This window comes from Anabas testudineus, chromosome 18 (assembly GCF_900324465.2).
Source record: "Anabas testudineus chromosome 18, fAnaTes1.2, whole genome shotgun sequence".
In the NCBI taxonomy this organism is placed as follows: domain Eukaryota; kingdom Metazoa; phylum Chordata; class Actinopteri; order Anabantiformes; family Anabantidae; genus Anabas; species Anabas testudineus.
This window is the reverse complement of record NC_046627.1, coordinates 24,424,542-24,446,565: the sequence shown is the minus strand read 5'-3', so window position 1 is coordinate 24,446,565 and position 22,024 is coordinate 24,424,542. Positions and strand designations below refer to the sequence as shown.

General features: G+C 38.7%; 2 protein-coding genes across 3 annotated transcripts; one reads left to right on the top strand and one right to left on the bottom strand.

Moving 5' to 3' along the window:
- Nucleotides 1-1,111: 1,111 nt before the first annotated feature.
- zgc:77880 (zf-DHHC domain-containing protein) lies at nt 1,112-9,823 on the top strand. Its single transcript, XM_026352778.1, has 9 exons — nt 1,112-1,266; nt 2,104-2,192; nt 2,288-2,361; nt 2,893-3,005; nt 3,108-3,169; nt 3,304-3,424; nt 3,974-4,046; nt 4,445-4,619; nt 4,755-9,823. Exons 1-9 carry the CDS (start codon nt 1,142-1,144, stop codon nt 4,844-4,846), a joined length of 924 nt encoding a protein of 307 aa, XP_026208563.1. The 5' UTR covers nt 1,112-1,141; the 3' UTR covers nt 4,847-9,823.
- Nucleotides 9,824-12,483: 2,660 nt separating this feature from the next.
- LOC113157339 (mucin-2-like) lies at nt 12,484-21,832 on the bottom strand. 2 transcript variants are annotated; one of them, XM_026352775.1, is made up of 12 exons: nt 21,546-21,832; nt 21,103-21,287; nt 20,104-20,244; nt 17,269-17,407; nt 16,968-17,145; nt 15,928-16,069; nt 15,646-15,789; nt 15,490-15,542; nt 14,543-15,388; nt 14,384-14,470; nt 14,060-14,136; nt 12,484-13,106 (listed from the first exon to the last, which is right to left on the bottom strand). In XM_026352775.1, exons 1-12 carry the CDS (start codon nt 21,660-21,662, stop codon nt 13,032-13,034), a joined length of 2,184 nt encoding a protein of 727 aa, XP_026208560.1. In that variant the 5' UTR covers nt 21,663-21,832; the 3' UTR covers nt 12,484-13,031. The 2 variants fall into 2 exon arrangements, with proteins under 2 accessions (XP_026208560.1, XP_026208559.1); XM_026352774.1 differs by having other exon boundaries at nt 14,384-15,388; nt 21,546-21,829.
- Nucleotides 21,833-22,024: the final 192 nt, after the last annotated feature.

Sequence of the window (22,024 nt, the reverse complement as noted above, 5' to 3'; positions counted from 1 at the left end):
TATTGATCTGTCTATCGATCTGTCTATCGATCTGTCTATCGATCCGTCTATCACTCTGCAGATGATTTAAGAAGCTGAAGAAAAAAGTTGGAAATCAAGTCGCAACGAAAATGACTTTTTTTTTTTGTTTTTGTCATGACGCCTTCAGGTGCAGCTCGTACAGCTCCATGTGCTATTTCAAATAGCCAAAAATAAAGATAGCGTAGTAAATTCAATTGTGCTTCTGTGCTTAGCGTTAGGACGCTTAACATATACATTTGAATGTTTCTATGCAGTATAAAATAAGTGATTTACAGATCCTTGTCAAAGTATTGAAAGTGTAAGGGTAATTCATTAGTTTTCTTTACATTTATTGATGATATACGTCATGATGGTAGCAATTGGATAAATTGAATTGGATAAAGCATTTTAAATTCTTATTTACACAGAAATGCATCAAAGAAAACTGGTGAGGGTTTAATCATGCATCAGGACAATGAGCCAAAAAACAAGCCAACTCAATAAAGGCCAAGTCACTCAACAGATATTAACCCAACCGAACATGCATGTCACCAGCTGAACAGGAAACTGAGGGGAGGAACTCCTTCAACCACCTGCGTCCAATTTCCTGCTTGTTTTGTAACTGTCCTCTCACTTCCCAGTGCTGATTACCTGGATCAGGTGTGTCCAGCCAATCAGGAGCTGTAAGGGTAGGGATGGTTGGAAAACAAACAGAACCGTGGCCTTGAAGGACCAGGATTTGACACCACTGCCCTAAAACATCAACAACAGACGGAGGCTGCGGTAAAAACTTGGAAAAGCAATTCAGAAGACGAAAATATGTCAGTGAGTCTCAGGTTATATAAACTAGGTATGTTGTTTCATTAGCTTTCATTTACTTTTAAATAATTTGTTCACTCAAACACTTACTCGCATTAAATATAGGCCATCTGAAGGTTGTTCTTTAATGCCTACAGATGTACAAAGCATAAAATATATGCTTTTATTTGCAGCGCCTGAACCTCAAAGAAATTGTCCAACTCAGTAGTGAGGACTAGCCCTTTAAGAGTGACTCTTTAGTTCCCAGTGGTCCTGGAAGGCAGCGCCTGGTTTCGAACTGACGTCACGCGGAAGCGGGCTAGGGGGCGGAGCCCGGTAGAACATGGCGTCGATGCGCTGTCGGCGAGATCCCTGCGGCGTTATCTGTCTGATTTTAACTTATTTCAGCGTGTTTTACGCGGACTACGTGGTTATACAGTATGTCCTCATCCCAGCCTACTCGGACAGGTCGGTACTTTCTGTTTGTATGTCATTTAAACATTTAAACGACATGGCGCCTGCATTCCTGCGCTGTCTCCAGTCATTTGACAGCATCCTCAGGGTTTTACTGCGCTGAACGGCCGAAATGCATTGTTTTTCTAACTGTGACGCGTATTTAAATATCTTCATGTATGTTTTTGTATCCGTTTTGTATTAAGGGAAGCTCGAAAACATGTTTTTTGTGTGTGTTTGTTTACAAGTGAGGCGTTTGAGGCGCTCCAAAACAGTGCGGCTCAGTCGCCTGTCAGCTGTGAGGTTGTGCGGTTTCCTCTCGGGCTGAGTTCTCATTCACATTTCTTGTCTTTTAATGTTTCCCCTGCGTGTCTGCAAAATGTGGTACATGTTAAAACCGAACCGCAGAGCTGCTAAAATCAATGACAACCGCCCTTTAATTCGGCATTCATTCAAGACACCATGAAGCTCTTCTTTACATTATATTTAAACTTTTTAACTGGTCATTTCCCGTTATTTCCTGGGTGTTTCCCCACACATTAAACTGGCAGTAGTCAAGGAGAAATGCACTAAAGTCCATTCATTGTATTTAATAGTGTCTTTAATAATCACATATAGTTTCTACAAAAGACAGAACATAGTTCTGAAGATGTATCTGAAGATGTCACCATGAACTCTTAATATTGTATTTTCTGGCCTTAAAAATAGCTCACTAATCACTAATAAACATATCATTAGTTTGGTCATGTACCAGAGGAATAAATCAAATGCAGCAGTGGATAAAAGTCTTCTTTTGGTTGTACGACACATACCTTTTTGCATATTAAGTTTCTTTTTGTATCTCTCTGTCAGTGTGTGGTGTACTCTCCACGGTTCAGTGTTTAACCTGATTCTGCTGCTACTGCTGGCCTGCCATGCCAAAGCTGTCTTCTCAGATCCTGGTCAGTAAACGATTAAAATATGTGTTTACTATCCAGCTTGTAGAGAGAGTGAAAAACAATTTTTCTATTAAATGAACTTGTGTGTTTTTGTCCAGGTATGGTGCCTCTTCCCGACACAGCCATAGACTTCTCTGACCTTCGCTCGCAGTCATCTCGGATGAATGAGCGGGTGAGCCGCAAAGTTTAACAAATAGTGTTTGTTTTCTGTTGCTTTTCGCTCTCCTAAACCTTTGTCTTGGTATTTGCATTGCAAGTATTAATAAGGCAATAAAGAATGATAATAATAGGGAGACAAATGGTGAGGGAATCTCTGATTATAAGTATAGTATTAACAACTATGTATTTATCTCAGGCTTACCCTGTATTTACATCTTAACAGGTGTACTTGTGTCTGCTGTGGGGCTTGTTATTTTGTATTCATGAGCTTAGTGACAGATGTCTGTAAAGTGTTGTCTTGATAGTGCTGCAGACACTAAGTGTGACTAAGACGTCTTCTGTTGGCGGGGATATAGACCTACAGACTGCGCCTAGGCAAGAAAATGAATCAACATTTTAATAGAATAAATTAAATATTTAAAAAAAATAATAATTAGTTGCAGTTGTCCACAGCTTGTTTTTCTGATGGTTTTCCAAGTTATCAAAGCTACAACACATGTAACATCAGGTTGTGGGTTTTAACTGTTGTCCTTCCTTTTCTCAGGGCTGTGAAGGTTGGACGGTGTGCAGTCGCTGTGAAACCTACAGGCCTCCCAGAGCGCACCACTGCCGTGTCTGTCAGAGGTGCATACGCCGCATGGATCATCACTGTCCGTGGTGAGAAAGCCAAGCAGACATCCAGCCAGCTTTGCTGTTTCTCAAATTTGTCTCTTCCCCTTCTTCTGTTAGTCATCTTCAACTTCCTATTTTCCATTTTAGGATCAACAACTGTGTCGGAGAGTTAAACCAGAAGTATTTCATCCAGTTTCTCTTCTACACAGGCGAGTACATGCAGAACACAGAAGGATGTTTTCATAAGGAGTGATGGAAAAAACTAAATTCTTACAAGCTCAGACTTGCGTTACTCTACTTACAGTAGGTACCACGATTGATGTTATATCCTTGATGTCCGCAGGCATTGCCAGTCTGTACTCAATGGTGTTGGTGGTGACGGCATGGGTGTGGCGGATAAGAAACGAAAGAGAAGGTGATGCAGAGAAAGAGGGAGAGGAGGTGCCCAGCAAACACCTGATAGTGTGAGTGCTACAGTGAGGAACACAGGTGGAGAAGGAGAGAGTGTGTGTGCAAACACAATGTTCAGGGATAGGGTTTCATTTGGTTGTGAGGTTCAGTCCCCAAACAGGAATGGACGCTGGTTCCCCCGGGATTCTGTTCATTTATAAGTCGCTCCACCAGCAGGTTAAAGTTTTGTCTTATTCATGAAATGTCTCAACAACTATTGGATGGATTAGCACAAATGGCCCAGCCCCACCTCTCCCTGCTGCACTATGCTCTTCTCCTGTCTGCTACGCTATGTACAGCACTTAAAGTATTAGTTATTGTCAAACTCCAAAAAATGAGAAGCTGCAAAATGTATTAACTAAGCACATGTGGTTGAAACTCCTTTGGAAGGGAAACATGGCTCAAAAACCTTAGAAGCAAACATCTCTGCACAGCTATAAAATTAACTTTTCTTTCTATTCAGAGGCATTTTTTTTATCGTACTGTTTAGTTTTGTCTTTTGATTTGTTATTTACATTCTACTTCTACTATTTCTACTCATGTATTTTCCCTCTTTTTCTCAGTGCTCACTACATCATCCTCCTGGTGGAGTCTGTGCTCTTTGGTGTGTTTGTCATGGTCATCTTCTATGATCAGGTATACACACACACACACACACATGCATATAGTCTTCAAACTCTGCTCTGTATGATATGGATAATAGAAATGATAATGCTTTAAGTGTGTGCAGCTGTCTCCCACATAACCACACCTAAAAAACAGACAAAAAATGTTGTGTCAAACCTATGAACGTCTCATGAAAAGAAGAAGCAGGTCAAGACTGCTTCGTAAGCTTTTTTTTTTTTTTAGACATAGGATACGTAACGTTTCTGCCTTCCTAAATATGCTGAAAAAGCCTCTTTATCTCATTTAGACATTAGTCAATTTTACATGTATCTTCCTGCAACATGCAGTCTAATTGAAGTGAAACAGTCTGTGTCTTCATGTAGTCATGAACGTTATTTAGCTAAAATCCCATGTGTTTTTCATCCCAGCTGGTGTCCATAATCACAGACGAAACTCCCATAGAGCAGATGAAAAACAGGCTCATTAAGGACAGAAGCTCTACATCTTCATCCTCCTCATCTTCCTCCACCTCGCGGCCGCCCCACCAGCCCTCACACACCCGCAAGCCAAAGCTGGCTCTGCTGCGGGAAGTCTTTGGACGTGGTGGGTTTATGTTCGTTATTTTCGTTTTTGAAGTTGAAGGTGTGACGATTGTGAAACTAAAATGTCCATGGTGTTGTGTCACAGCACTAACAAATTGCATCATTTCACTTCTTTTAAATTTTTTTTTTTCTCCAGGTTCCGTGTTGTGCTGGCTCCTTCCTCTCCACTCCAGCCCTCCTTCTGTCGGTGGCATCACCTACTCTGCCCTGCCCGACTACGACGTCTGACCTATGACCCGTTTGAGGCAACGGAAACGAGGAAAGGACGGCGAGGAAGGTCTCGTGCGTGTGTGTGTGTGCATTAGTGTGAATGAATTTTCTGCCTACCTACGATGTCTTATCTTGGGAGTTGAGAGGTGAAGAGGAAGGAGGATGAAGACTGAGGATGAATTAAGAGCGTGTGTGTCAGTGAATAATGCACTGAGTTTGTGTGACTTTGTCCCCCAGGACCTAAAAACAAAGGTCAGACTGATGGAATTCAATTTCCTTTGTTTATGGTCATGAGGGAAGAGCACTGATGTCCCTATTTTCCGCATTAAGTTCAAATGTGTATTTTTATGTCCTTTGATTAGTTTGACATACTGTGTGTGGAGGGTTTGTCCTTGTGTGGACACTGGGCTTTGAATGGATTTAACAAGGCTTATATGGATATTTCTACACTGAAGCTGAGTGTCTGCATCAGCAACTTAACATTTTATCTTAAATATTCATGTTTACTAGTTCAAATGTTCAGGTTTCTTCCCCGTGCAGCAACATTAAGGCCGCCATGATACATTGACGCTGTCCAAGTTAACAGAGAACGGTACACAATATGCAAAAGATGTATTTGTACATGTGAAAGTCAGAGGCTGTGTGCACCAAATCACCTGAAGGTAAAGGTAGCTGCTGATAAGGTTGGATGAGCTCCCCGTAAATAAGGACTACACAAACTTTATGACTCCAGAGATTTTGGGGTACGGCAAATTCACAACATTTATTTGCTGTAAGTGCCATGACGCACCAAGCTGACTGTTGTCTTACCTCACTTTGCCCCTGTATGGGCCAAGAATTGGCACTATGAAATAAGTGTGCCAGCAGGTGGCAGTATTCAAAAAGGGAAAGCAGCAGAAGACCTACAACTGCAGATGCACAATGTGAACCATATACAAGCAGCACTCCTTTCTATTTTCATACCACTGTCACTCACTATTGACAGTTTAAAGCTGCCTATCATTAAGACTATTTCTGATAAGATGTTGTAAATGGCACTCGGGTCAATTTCTGTTCTGATTTCTGATTCATTGAGCTGAAAAAGAATCAGAGTTGTCTTTCTCACTGGTTTCTCTTGACTAAAAAGCTGCTGACGAGCTTTCGATTAGTACCCATGGTTTGGGACACACTGCAAAAATTAGGCAAACAGAAGCTCACTGATGGCCGACTGCTTGGGGTGTTGCGGCTGTAAAAGTAGTCTCTGTAGAAGTGAAAGGCATCTGACTTCTGATGTTTTTTTATTTTTCCTTGGACAGTTCCTCTGACTTTACCAAACATCAAGTTCCTTAAAAAGCTACTTAATAAGGCAGTGTTCTAGGTTCAACTTATTGTTTTTATACCCGAGTAAAACGGATCAAAATGAGCTAAAATAAGTTTGTTACTGAATTATGTTCAGATTTGTTTTATAGAATTAAATTGGATGCCAATCCAATTGAATGTCCAAGTGAAGCTTTAAATAATTACTGGAAATGCACTGAGATTTTTAAAACCAATATGTCATTTATTTCTGCATTCGTGGAATGATTTGAATTAGTAATACATTACTTGGTGCAACACAGGTTAAGTTGTCTTGGGGTATTTATTAATTCTGATTACTTACACTATGTGCATATATTTATCGCTTGACTAAAATTACGTGGACACGTGAACACTGAGCACACATAGAGATGTTCATAGCTGTCATGTCAACTAGTCTGGTGCTTTAAAAAAACTCCACTGTTTTAGATTTTTGATCTGTGTTTAGGTTCCCTGTAAGGTGTAGAATAGAGTTGAGGTCAAGACTGTGCAGACCAGACCAGGTCTTTCCAATCCAACTGGGAAAACCTGCTGTTTATGGAGTTGACATGGTGCATATTAAGATTGCCATGGTGAAATAGGATAAGGGCATCACCAAACAATGATTGAAGGAAACGGTCTTCATACCTTTGGCCACAGATTGTATTAGTACATATCCAATGTAACTCTTTCTGAGAGAGGCTTAAGGCCCAAAGTCTCCATACCAACACCAAAAGCACAGGAGCTCAACATATATTCATTTATTTTTACTCTCAAGTTGACCACTTTAGCTCAAGTTACAAATGATGCCACTGACCAGGTGGCAAAAACTATCCAACTATCCCTCCCTGTATAAATAACTGCAAGTGTATCAGTGATAGTATGATAAAAGCAAACAGGACATGGAGATGGTCCACAAAGAGATTATTTATTCATTGTTTGGTGGTTGGTTTAGCTTGTTTCCTCATTCTTGTGTCTGTTGTAGATTTACACCACTACTACTACGACTACTATAAACACACACACGTGAACAAGACATGAACAAACAATTCATATCTTATTGTTTCTGTATATTTAATGGAGTTTGCGATTTCAATAACTGTGTTATTATGTGAAGGATGAAGCTGCCTTTTTCTACTGCACTGGGTTTTCATTTGCTGCTCATTTATTTTATTAGACCATCAGTACATAAGAAGCATTATGCTGTTGTGACTGCTTGAGGTGAAGTTGCTTTTAACAATTTTTATATCCACTTAATTTAATCCAGTGGTTTTGATCCTGGTCTGTCTCCGCCACATAGCCATGGCTCCCATCAACCATCATGTGATTAATGAAAGATGAGGAATAGAAATAAAGTTCAAATGGAGTTTTCTGTATAATGGGTCGGCAGGGATGAAACCATTTCACTTGAAAAGACTGCTGCAGCAGTTACATGATTCTGCATCTAAGAATAAATGACACAGCAGAACATTTTAAAGCAACAGGACGACAGATGTCATGTTACAGATGTTACTGCTCAACGGTCACTGAAATAAGTATTAATTTGAAAATCGGAGTGCTTTCAGACACAATGACAGTGTCACCCTTCACTGTGTGTTTATGTGTGTGTGCATATAGTCTTTTCTGAATTTTGTGTTTGAATTGTGTGAATTATTCATTCATCTCCTCATGATGGTCTTCAGATTTTAGTCATAATGAGAATGCCTCACTGGATTCCTATGAAAAGCTTGTTTTCTGATATCATGTGACTTTCATCACATGCAGTGATCTTTTTAAATCTTTTTTAATATTCAAAAATTACTCCTATTTATAAATTAGATCTAATTGAAAACCTGGAGAGTTGTTAGCAGTGAATTTGAGAAGCGTGCACTCTGCTTGATGGATACCCTTACCCCTACTCTGAGCAACTTGGTTAATACTACATTTCTAAAAGTTCTGTTTTGTACATGAGGCTCTTTCACTAATATATTACAGGGCTTTTTGTACTGTACTTACCACACACGTTACGACACACAGAATGTAGTATATGAATGGATTGGTGCTATGTCAAAACTAACAAAGGGCAATATGATTGAGGATCAGCATTTGTAGTCCAACAGTGTTGAAGCTGTTTGTTAATATTTATTTGTTCCTTTATTTGCCTATTTCTGCATAGCCACTGTATTTTTTAAAGGCATTAGACTATGATTATCTATATGGCACAGCTTACTAGTTTCCTCCATTTTGCATTCAAACAACAGTTTAGCGTTTCAGCGACAGATTTGCATTAGCTAAACAGATCATGATTTGTATTAAAAGCAGTAGATCATTATTAGTTCATATCCAGAAATGTGTAATAACATTTAAATTTAAGTACAACCGCTCCCTCCATTGGGAGGTTGCGATTGGCAGCGTCATATTAAAAGTGCAGGGACCTTGTGTTTGGTCGGTTTTAGCAGCACTTAAAGCTATGTAGTTTATCATTAGTCAAGAGACTTTTGGTGGTTTCTCAATCATTTTGCTCCCACTGTGAACTGTCCTTTCTGCTGGTTTTTATACTGCTTGAGTTTTTAGCTCGAGTAAAGAGCTAGTTTCTTAGATGTTTCTCATAAGCACTGCTAACAGCTCCCCGAACACTAATGTTCTCACGAAGGGAAAGTTACCAGGCTGGTTTTTGTTGTTTTATATCATGACGTGGTTAAAACAAAAAATTCCTGAAATGTTTTTGGTTATGTGAATGCATATCAGCAAAAAATTAATTAGTTAATTTTCCTTTCAGTTTAACATTTTGACCAAAATGAAGCATTGATCTTTGAAAGAAATCAAGCTATGTTCCCTTTTTTATGATGATGACTTGTGGGTACCACATGATGCACACTTGTACAAATTACACCAAATGCTCACAACATCTGAAAACATTTTAAACTGTAAATGTTTTTTGTCTAAGTAAGTGTTACATATCAGGGTACTGATTTGCTTGTTTGACTCGGTGGAGAAATGCAGTTGATCTGTTTTTTTCCTTTGTTGTTTATTTAATAGTTTTTTGGGTGGTGGTGGGGGTTTGTAGTAATGTTGATCAGTGGGGTGCCCTTGTTTTAGTTGGGCCTGAAATGAACAACTAGCCACCAGCCAACACTTGGATGTTTCACTTCTTCAAAAAACTGGAACTTTATTGACTTCTCTGGGCAAACAGAAGAACGGCATTAGTACCCCACCCCTGTCGTGACTAAGAGCTGTCTCGAATCTTTTTTTATCATTTAGAATAGTAGTTGGTTAATGAAAGCAGAGCTGATACATCAACCAAAGAACTTTGAAAAAAAACAAACAGTTTTAATACAAAACCAGTACAACTTCACTACATCCCTGGAGTGAATGTAGTGAAGTGTGTTATTAAACCAGTGAGGTCAATAAAGTGTCACTTACACAGAATTATGCTCATATTTTGCACTGCAGCGCACTTTGGAATCTTCTTAAGCTGATAAAACTTTATATTTGTCGGCTGGTTGGCTGAAAAAGTTAATTTTCCCGCCCTGCAAACAAAAACAATAATATGTTTGTTACCATGTGGCTTCACCGTGAAAAAGTTTACAACTGATGTTTAAGTTATTGTTCCTATCTTGAAACCGTGACCTGCATGTATTATAACTGTTGACATGCTGCTCTGACTCATTCTGAAAGTAAAACGGATGTCTTTTAAAATACTTTTTCAGCAGTTTGTCTGGTTAATGTTTCACAGGTCTACTACATTTTTTCCTGGGGTGAGTAAACACAGGCAGTTGATACTTTAACAGAGGAGGTGTAATTAAAAAAAAGTATAGTATAACACAGCTTACAAAGTAAAATTGCTTCATCTATTATAATAGTTTTTACATAATGTCACAACCTACCTGGAGGGAAAAACAGACTTCCTTCCAGACATCTTACCAACAGACTTTACCAGGAACAATGAAACAATTTACCTGACACTGGTACAATCTTTTGCTTATGCTAATGTCACAAGTTGTGAGACTTTGAAAATATCCAATACAAAATAGCAGTTTGTTGTGATGTCTTGGTCTTTCTTTTCTTCACGTGATCTAAATATTTATTGCTTGGAAAGGAAAATCATTTCTATGGTGTGTCCAGTGAATCTTATCATGTATCAGCTATTTAGTCCACCTGATTTACTGTCTTTGGTTTACATGTCAGTGGGAATTTCAGAGGAGCAGAAAGTATAGTTTACATTATTAAAATATACTAAGTAAGTACAGTGTAGAACTACTCCATTACGCGTCGAGTTAGACTTAGGTACTAGCCATACAATGCACCTGAAGTACCACTGTACCAAAGTTAATGTACTTAAAATGCCCCATTTTAGAGTAATGTATGTACACGTACACATTTTGACTCCGTAATGTTTTTTTTGTTTGTTTTTGACATCTTAACCTGTACTTCACTGTATTTTGTATTTTTACACTTGGTATTATTAGTCACATTCTTAAAAAATGACATTATTGAAGTGAAGAGTATAAAATGTACAAGAGTCACCCCTAAATTCTCGTGAAGTAAAAAGTAGGAAGAAGCAGAAAGTAGAAATCCTTGAATACAAGTATTTGATTATATAATTTTTCACCAGTGAGAATGTTGTAGTGTTGGTAGTTGCTTGCAATTTGGAAATTTATGGTTACACTTTCTATTAATTTAATCTATGAGTAAAACAATAGAGTTTCTAACATGGACAGATAGAAAATGGCTGTGAACACAATTTCTGGTACTTATACAATTAGAATACAACAAGGGACCACATGAAAGTTGATGACACATGTAAAGTATTTGGTGTGTTGAGCAGAACATCCACCCATTAGGTGGAGTCACAAACACACACAGAGTTTTACTCATTGTTTGTTTCACATGCAGAAATTCTTTTTTGCCAGGTAATTACAAGGTAATTACTTGGTTCGGGGAAATGTTTGCTGTTATGATAATGACTGTGTGTAACAGGTTAATGGACAAATTAAGAAGTAATAAAGAATGGGTGTGTTTTTGGGCACTCACAGCACTTAGTTAAGGTAAAGAGCATGATCTGGCTTAATGAAGTTAGTTAAAGTCAGTTAATTCTAGTCAGTTAGTTAAAGTTAAACACATAAATGAATTTCCCCCGTGTGGAGAAACAGAAGAGTTACATGTTGGTTTCTGATGTTGTTGCGTAGAAGGACTAAATCACTTTTTCAGGAGCTATTGCCGCTACCGGTCCTACAGCTCCAAGGTGACTCATTTCTTTGGCAGACTGTGACAACAGGCAGTCACAGTTTGATTTGATTATGACTGCAGTTTCTTTCCAAGCCACAACATTGTTTTGCATTGTTTAAAGCTTGGGTGAAACTTTTGAACTCATGAAATGTTTGTGGCTGATGAACTGAACACTCCTGAAAATCCAGCCTATGCTGCTTTTTAGAGTATTTCAATCTAAATTCTGACCTATTACTCTTTTTAAAATCATATTTGAATGATATGAGTATTTTCATGTGTTTCACAGTGTGTGTTTTAGGGACTGATTGCTCCTGTCAGAAGTGTCTTCCATAAAATGGATTTTTAATGCTGAGTGCTTGCTCAAAGGGGATTTTTTTGCATTCTTCTCTATAATTATGTAGGTGTTGACCTTACTGTGTGAAGTGCCTAGAGATTATCTTGTTGTCATTTTGATTCTACACTGGCAAAAACAATTTTGCTTGTTTGTTTCATTCAACCAAATGGTTGTAAATGGATCACAAAACACAAAAGATTAACAACAATTAATTCTCCTACTTATAAAAATGAATTATTCTAATAACTTTGCTTTATCGTGCTGGCTTTTGCAGCAGTAACTGGCTGACAAATCTGTGGCATTCAACTCATCAGCAGTTGCAGATATTCAAGTTAGATTTTTGCGCACTGGTTTATCTACTTTTCACTGGAGAACTTTATTGTCCTCCTTTTAAAGAAATCTTTAATTTCTTGTCTATTTTATGGAGAATACATTTTATTTACTCAAGACAAGTATTAACTGATGAGTTTTTTTAAGGAGAGTTGTTTTTGTTTGAACCTTAGTTGGCTCTCTGTTGGCGGGCAAACATCCACTGTCCACACTTCTGCAAAACAAGATGGTTGCTAAGCTTTTATTTTTGACAGGTTTTATATGGTTTGCCTGGTAATTAAAGTGATGCAGATAAACAATGAACATGTTTTCTGTGTATCTAATATGTCCACCTTCATTATTTCGGTGACTTTAGACAAAATTAAGAAAACCTGGCAGTATAACACAATAAAATTTAATAGCTCTGTAAACTGTAAGGGGTCCAGTAAAATTATCATATGGTTGAAATAACAAATCTGAATATTATAACTATGGCAACAGTAAGATTTATTAAAAGAAGGTTGTTTGTGGAGAGAAATGCATCCAGTGTGCAGAGAACCAATATGTTGCATGATCTGCGAATAAAAGATATACAGTAGTGTGTGATAATTAGTTATCAAATACATAAATACTCCAAAATTTTATTAAATGCATAACAAAAAGACAACTTTACATCAAGCACATCCACAACTTGAATAAATATCACCATGAGTTAATCGACCTGATGAAATCTTCATCAAAACTTATCAGTTTTTAATTACATCACCCAATGTTACAAAACACAAGGGTCGCACATGTGGATATGAATATCTTAAAATTCAAATCTACAGTGCAAACCATTTATTTGTCATTATTTTTGACAATAAGAATTAACACAATTTAATGTAACTTATGGTTACAGGAAACATAACTTCAACAAAAGTAAAATTATGTTTAAACAGCAGGAAAGATAAAAGGAATTTGATTTTTAAACTTGAAAAACACAAACTCTTCCATTCATGGTCCATGGAACAATGTTGTTGAAGTATGTTGCTGTTGTTACCGCTGTACAGCTCTCACGATCTGTATAGTGATGCCTGATGGCAGCCCCAGATCCACCAGTCTACTTTGGAGCTAGAGAGGACAAAGGAAAAGAAAAGTGAAACAGAGGTTATGATCACTGTTTTCTCAGATATGTTGGTTGTGTCTAAAGTTGGAGAACAGGTTTTCATTAAGATTTCATCAAATGTCTGCACTGGAGGACTGTGCTCATACATTTACGGTCTTCTCCGTCATGCATTTTATAAACCAGCAGTGTAATAGATTAGATTTTTAATCCCTCTGATTTTTAAATGTATTTTGTATTTATTCTTTTGTTTTGTTGTCCGGTGTTTTGTGACATCTGATCTAGAAAGGTTGAACATTTTAATTGAAGGATATAAAATAATTTTTAAAAATATCAGAAATCAAAGAGCTTTTTCTGTCCATCCAACACCTAGTTTGAATTTACTAGTTTACTGTCACATTTTGGTCACATTTTAGTGCACACAGAATTTAGGCTTGCTCAAACAGTTCATCAGTAAACCTCTAAAACTTTAAGGTTGATCTTTTCAGAAGGCTTATTGCTTAATTGGAATGTGTTGCAATATTGGCAATACTAATGTTTATTCCCTTGGTGGTAAAGCACCCGACACAGTTTTTCTTTATTGTGTAAGCTTAATTTAAAGTGCTTTACAAATGATTTGAACTGATTCATTTATTGATTCATTGTTCGTAAAGCCACGTAGATGCCCAACTGTTGTTTATATCCTAAATCTATTCAAAACCTTCCATTCTGAATGAATAAACTGATCATTACAAACATACCAATTAGTTATATTGGTAGGTTCAAGTATAAAATAAAGGAAACCTGATTTATTGATGCTATATTTTCATAATTTCACTGTTGGTTTGATCAGTTGTTGGTAGTAAACCAGAGTTACAGCACACAAATTTCATATTGTATGAATGTTCATACCAGTAACCACAAATACTAATGTTACTTATGCAAAGTAATGGAAGGTTGTAGTGGATAAAAAGAGACTAACCTGCTGTATGGCAACTGCAAAGTCAGAACTAGCCAGTGCAAGCGAAGAAGAAACTCTTACACTCAGACCGACAACATCTAGAAAAATGACAAGGAAAGTTAGAAAACAATTTACTTTGGCTGTGTCATTGCTAGAGGTGTTTTAAATAATGGGAAACTGTATGGTGAAAGTGCAAACCCTACTTTAGCCAAACAATTTTCTTATCTGTGTATCCGATGTTTCAAGTTCATAATTATTCCTTAAATGTTTAGCAGGCAAATCCACAGGATTTGCTCATTTTGTGCAGAATCATTCTAGTATAAAACATTAACCTGTCATACTCACAATTTGCAGAGGCTGGTGTACTTCCTGAAGGAGTGGGAGTTGGTGGAAGAAGCGTAGAAGTAACAGTGCTTGTGGCAGTTGTGTTTGGTGATGGAGTAGTAGTAAAATTAGTAGATGGAGGAGATGTAGCAGTAACGGTGCTTGTGGCAGTTGTGTTTGGTGATGGAGTAGTAGTAAAATTAGTAGGTGGAGGAGATGTAGCAGTAACGGTGCTTGTGGCAGTTGTGTTTGGTGATGGAGTAGTAGTAAAATTAGTAGGTGGAGGAGATGCAGAAGTAACAGTGCTTGTGGCAGTTGTGTCTGGTGATGGAGTAGAAGTGAAATTAGTTGGTGGAGGAATTGCAGAAGTAACAGTGCTTGTGGCAGTTGTGTCTGGTGATGGAGTAGAAGTGAAATTAGTTGGTGGAGGAATTGCAGAAGTAACAGTGCCTGTGGCAGTTGTGTTTGGTGATGGAGTAGTAGTAAAATTAGTTGGTGGAGGAGGCGTAGAAGTAACGGTGCTTGTAGCAGTTGTGTCTGGTGATGGAGTAGAAGTGAAATTAGTTGGTGGCGGAGGCGTAGAAGTAACAGTGCTTGTGGCAGTTGTGTTTGGTGATGGAGTAGTAGTAAAATTAGTTGGTGGAGGAGGCGTAGAAGTAACGGTGCTTGTGGCAGTTGTGTTTGGTGATGGAGTAGAAGTGAAATTAGTTGGTGGAGGAGGCGTAGAAGTAACGGTGCTTGTGGCAGTTGTGTTTGGTGATGGAGTAGTAGTAAAATTAGTTGGTGGAGGAGGCTCAGAAGTAACGGTGCTAGTGTCAGTTGTGTGTGGTGATGGAGTATTAGTGGAATTAGAGGGTGGAGTTGTAGAAGTAACGGTGCTGGTTCCTAATATGTCTGGTGATGGAGTAGCAGTGGAATCAGTTGGTGGAGGAATTGTAGAATTAACAGTGCTTATGTCAGTTATGTTTGCCACCAATGTTACATTAAGTAATAAATTAGTGAAATCACGTGTGCTTGTTGTTGGGTCTGTAAAGAAAGTTAAAAGAAATTAATTATACGTTCATCTCAACAATCCCAGAGATCAATAATGGAATTTAAAAAGAGTGAAAAGATGCTACTGTACTCACTGTTTCCAACGCTCACAATGACACATTGAAGGTTTGATTGATACACGGTCCGACTGAGGAAATACACATTTCGCACAAAATATAACACCACATTTACACAATATAGTGCAGCCGTAAACATTTCTCAGTATGTGCACACAGTTTTCAGACACTAACTTGTCAAGCGCTTTGGCGACAAAGCAGATGGGGTAGCTTTCGCCATCTTCCCTCTGAGATGGCGTCCATCTTAGAGTGAACTGCCCTGGTCCTGATGTGCTCTGGATTACATTATATGGCCCACTGAAAAGAAGCTCAGAAACCCTATAAGAAGCAGAAGGAGAGGGAGTTTTTCAACATGTTAAACATATATATATATATAAAAAATTGCTTAGTGTGTGTAGATTTCCAGATGTATTATAGCTGAGGAAAGTATATATTTTTGTATGCTGTTTGACTTACGTGGAGATATTTGCCCCTGCATTTATGTTTATTTCCAGGGTCTGATTGACAAGGGTGAACAGCTGAGCTCCATTGGCTGGCGTTGGAGGCAGGAACTGGGGAAGGTAGAGACCCTCTGTGCAGGATGGCACCACAGGATCCACTGTAACAATAAAGAGAGAAAAAAAAAACACAAATTAGTAATATTTTCCACATGCTTTTGCTGCCAAGTGAAGTTCAGATTAAAAAAAATCAGACAAACAAGTATGTTTGTTTAGATGCTAAACATGTTTTAAAAACGGCTCTACTATGACTTTCACAGGGTTGATTACATTCAATTCAATTCAATTCAATTCAATTTTATTTGTAGAGCGCTTTTTACAATTGACATTGTCACAAAGCAGCTTTACACAACCAAAGAACAGTACATGAACAGTGTATGTGTATGAGTCATAATAATGTGATTGTCCCTGATGAGCAAGCCGAGGGCGACAGTGGCAAGGAAAAACTCCCTGAGAAGGCAACAGGAAGAAACCTTGAGAGGAACCAGACTCAACAGGGAACCCATCCTCATATGGGTGATTACATGCTGTGTAGGCAGCAGGCAGTCCAGTATAACAGTTAAAGTCTTTTAAGTTATTATGGAGTCCAGTTAGTTATTGCAGGCAGACTTGTTCCATTCCTTGACTATCGAGCGTTGAGTCGAGACCTCCAAGAAACAGCTTCCGACGTCCGCCGAGGCCGGGACCGACATCATAGTAGCTTGTGACCAATCCAGTCTCCAAACGCATCCCAAAGGGCAAACGGTGGATCCAGGCGACGAGATCTCCAGCCAGAAGTTGGGCATGGAGATCATGATGTTAGCTGGAGGCAACAAACAGGAACAATAAAGGCAAACACAAAATCACCTGACGTTACCTAACCTACAAATGTCATTTGGCAGTGTTGCTCTGTGTCTGCATTGAAGGATTAATGAGTCTACATAGAGTAGAGTAGACTACGTAACTCCATGGCAGGTGTATGAACATATCTAAATGAAGTTGCCTGTCAGCAAGTCTTACCCCATAAAACAAACTGCACAGGTATTTGGCTGATAGCATTATTGGTAGTTAATGTAGTCTGTGCCCCGTTGGTTTCAGTCAGAGTGATACTCTGTCTGGGAAAGTCTTCCATCATAAGCTGTACAGCATATGGTCCTTCATTGCTGCTACTGGTGGGGCTAAATGACAAAGTGCAAGACTGCAAAAAGACAAAAAGGGAAAGTGAGGTCAAAATAACCAAGTTTATTTTCTCAGGTATTAACATACAAGACTGTACATGAGACTACTGTTAATAAGTTACTGTGTTGACTTCACTACTCACTGATGAGAGGTTGAGCACAGACGGTGGTGTGCAGGGGTTACACTCTGACAGTGATGTGTTGCCATTTCTACATTGAACATTGTCTCCATCAGGGTCAAAGGCCAACAGATTGAAATCTCTCTGACAATTTGAAGGAACTCTGAGAGAGAGAGACAGAGAAGACAGAGAGAATGAAACGCCTAGAAGGACCTTCCCTTAACTTTCGTTTAATAAGACCTTACTGTGCAGACTGGCCATTGAGAGCCAACATGCCATGGATGAATCACATAGGCCACATTATCACATCTACAGTGGCAAGAAAAAGTATGTGAACCCTTTGGGATTACGTGGAGTTTTACATGAATAGGTCATAAAATGTGCTTCGATCTTCATCTAACTCACAACAATAGAAAAACACAGTCTGCTGAAAATAATAGTACACAAACATTATATGTTTTCATGTTTTTATTGAACATAATATGTAAACATTCACAGGACGGGGTGTAAAAAGTATGTGAACCCCTAGCCAAATGACTTCTGCAAGAGCTAATTGGAGTCAGGAGTGACCCAACCTTGAGTCCACTCAGTGTGATGATATTGGATGTGTTGCTGAAAGCTGTCCTGCCCTTTAAAAACACACACCAGTCTTGGGTTTACTGTTGCAGCATTGTTGCTATTCTCCCTAGGCGTGGTCGTCCTGTAAAGATGACTGCAAGAGCACAGCGCAGAATGCTGAATGAGGTAAAGAAGCATCCTAGAGTGTCAGCTAAAGACTTACAGAAATCTCTGGCACATGCTAACATGTTTGTTGACATGTCTACAATAAGGAAAACATCAAACAAGAATGGAGTAAATGGGAGGACACTACGGAGGAAGCCACTGCTGTCCAAACAAACATATTGCAGTTTGAAGTTTGCAAAAGAGCACTTGGATGTTCCACAGCACTACTGGCAAAATATTCCGTGGACAGATGAAACCAAAACCAAAACAGACAACACTATGTGTGGAGAAAAAAGGCACAGCACACCAAAATCAAAACCTCATCCCCACTGTAAAATGGCAGAGGGAGCATCATGGTTTGGGGCTGCTTTGCTGCCTCAGGGACTGGACAGATTGTTGTCATTCATGGAAAAATGAATTCCAGAGTAGTGGAGGAAAACGTAAGACCATCTGTCCGTCAACCAAAGCTCCACAGAGGATGGGTGATGCAACAGGACAATGATCCAAAGCATACAAGTCATTCAACAAAAGAATGGATTCAACAGAACAAAATACACCTTCTGGAGTGGCCCAGTCAGAGTCCTGACCTCAACCCGATTGAAATGCTGTGGCATGACTCTAAGAGAGCCATTCACACCAGACATCCCAAGAATATTGCTACACTGAAACAGTTTTGTGAAGACGAGTGGTCCAAAATTACTCCAGATCATTACAGGGAACGTTTGGTTGAGGTTATTGCTGCCAAAGACGGGTCAACCAGTTATTAAGTCCAAAGGTTCACATACTTTTTCCACCCTGCACTGTGAATGTTTACATGTTATGTTCAATAAAAACATGAAAGCATATAATGTTTGTGTACTATTATTTTCAGCAGACTGTGTTTTTGTATTGTTATGAGTTAGATGAAGATCAGAGCACATTTTATGACCTCTAATTTCACCCGGGTTCTCTGTGAAATTTGATTTTACTTTGTCCGTCATCAACTGGATTTACTGTTACTAAGCAAATAGGTAAGAGCCTGCCATTGGATAATTCCTACATGGATTATTATTTTCAGCAGACTGTGTTTTTGTATTGTTGTGAGTTAGATGAAGATCAGAGCACATTTTATGACCAATTCATGGAAAACTCCACGTAATCCCAAAGGGTTCACATACTTTTTCTTGCCACTGTACATCTGGGCCTACAGTTTTCACAATAAGAGCTTTCCAATCAGGAACATCCGTTACCTTACTTTTACCCTTAAACCTGGTTAAAAAGCAACCAGACATTTTGCTTTGGTTGCTCTTATTTTCTGTCTGCCTGTCAATAAGTGAACTCTAATTTCACCCGAGTTCTCTGTGAAATTTGATTTTACTTTTATTATTTTTCAGCTGGCAACAATTTATTTCACCCTTTTTGAGTGATGCAGTGAGTAGCTTTTCATTTCTTAAACAACTATGTCAGAAAACACATCCTGTTGTCAAGGAAAAGATTTCTGTTTCAGAAGGGTCAAATTATTGGCATGAATCAATTAAAGAAAACATTTAAGGAGATTGATGAATCTACTAAAACTGAGTTAAGAACTGTCTAATGGAAGAAGGTTATATGGTCTGATGACTCCAGATTTACCCTGTTCTAGAGTGAGGGGTAAGAAGAGAGGCAGGTGAAGTGATGCACCCATCATGCCTGCTGTACAAGCCTGTGGGGGCAGTGCTATGATCTGGGGTTGCTGCAGTTGGTCAGGTCTAGGTTCAGCAACATTATGGCTCCAAAGAATGATTTCAGCTGGATACCTGAATATACTGAATGACCAGGTTATTCCATCAGTGGATTTTTCCTTCCTAGATGGCACAGGCATATTCCACTTTTGCCCAGCAGTCTGACTCGCCCATCATCAATACTAGATATTGGCAAAAAAATTACTGTAACTCTAGATGGGAATAAATATTGCAAAAGCTTATTGAAATAATACTATAGTAAATGTTCGCAGTAATCAAAGCTAAAGGCCGTCAAACTAAGTATTAGTGTGACTTCGCGAGTGTGTGACTTTTTTTTGGACAGGCAGTGTATTGCCATGATTGAACTTGCTGTGATTTTCTACTTTGTATTAACCCCACTTAACAGGATTTGTTTCAGAACAGCGAGAAGGCTCACCTCACAGTTGGCAGAATAGTGGTCTGGGGAGAGGCGTTAGCTTTGCCAGTGTCTGACCGGGTCCGTAGCTCCACAAGAGTCACTGCCCTCCAACTTACGATTCTATTTGTGATGTTATCTATCCAGTTACCACCATTCAACCTGTGGAGCAAGATAACAGGAGGGTCAGATTTTCCTGTGCTGTAAAATATCACACAGCTGCATCAACAACATTGCCAGTTCTGCCTCCATCAGAAAAGCTTTACTTTTACACCTGTCCAGCAGTTACCTGATCTTTCTCTATTAATTCCAAGGAGGAAACCATTTTTCTCCCTTTCCCCTCAGTTCTGTGTGTAAAACTTGTTGTAATCTAGTTTATTTCAATTTATGGTGACATTACAAAGCAGGCTAGAGCAGCGTCCCAAGGGAGGAAACTCAGCGTTTGGTCACGTTCAGTTCCAGACTCCAGACTAACTTGCTCACATCTTGAGTGTTTTATTCTGGTCTGGTGATTGCTATTCTATATTGGCCTCAGTCAGTTAATCCTATGGAAAAATCTCAAACAATGACTTGTTCCTACGTAACAAGTGTTGTCTGTAAGCCTGACACGTCTTAGTTTTCTGTGACAGAGTTCCATTGTTGAGTGAAGGCTATATTGTTGCACTGGATCACGTGCTCCTTCATTATCATTAAAACAATCACAGCACTCACTAGTGCACCAAAAAAAAAAAAAAAATCAATGTTTGGCAATAGCCCAGACCATGACTTTTAGAAAATGATTTGATCTTCAGTGAATGAATTTTCAAAAGATTTACATTTTCAGTACAATTGAATGGATTCTGGTTTCAGGAACATATTTTAGTTCAGATATCTCAGATTTCTTCAGTGCTGATAGCAATGCTATCAGCACTTATTGTTAGGCCAATAAAGCCAATTCAGAGATGGGTTGAGACATTGTTGGTAATTGTTGACAAAATACTGAATATTGTTGCCGTCATCAGCTGACCATCTGTCACTTACCACAGCTGAAATGGGGCATTGCTGGGAACCTGCCGAGTCGAGATTCCCTCTGTCTGACACCATTGCCCACTACTGTCCACGCTGACATTGTTCACAGCTATACTTTCATTACCACAGTTCCCAGTCAGACACTGCCATGTTAAATCTGTGCAAGACTGGAAGTTCAGCTTATAGCGAAGGTCAACCTACAGACAGTTAAAAGGTTTTTCATATATTGATATATTTTGCATATATTGACTATATTAGATGCATTGATATATCCAAACACAAAACAATGTGTGGTGTGACTTGTTTTCTGACTTCTAAAACAGTATATGCCTGTAGTTCTTACTCTTCAAAACTCTCCAAAGAAAGTAAGAAAAATGGAAAATTATAAAAAAAAAAAGTTAAGTCATATAAAATGGAAAAGTAGCTATGTTGTTTTACAAAGAAACTATACGTACCATGACAGACCCATCTGTGTTATTGGTGTTTGGATAGTATGTCATCACTGTCCCCAAGAATTGATTAGCTTGGGTGTTGTAGATGAGCACCAACAACAGCAGCAAAGACAGCGGCATGGTGAATGTGGTAGCGACTCACCTTAAATGTGTGGTAAGACATTCCTGTCTCTCTTTTTGTATGGGACTGTCAGGCAAACAATGAACCAGGAAATGTGGAATGAGGAAATTTCTCTTACCCGTAGATGTGAGATAATGATCAGCTTCCACTGCTGCTTCTCAGTCAACTGTCAAATCTGAGCTTACAGACAGGAACACATATTTTTGGAGTGGACTTTACTTCTACTTTCAAAGGCTAATGTTATGTATAAATAAATTACCATTTGTCCATGTGGGCACTATCAGGTTTTGAAGGCTTTGAGGTTTTGTTCAGTGTCGTATGATCCAGAGACAAGGACAGCAGACTGGAACTGCTAATTGTG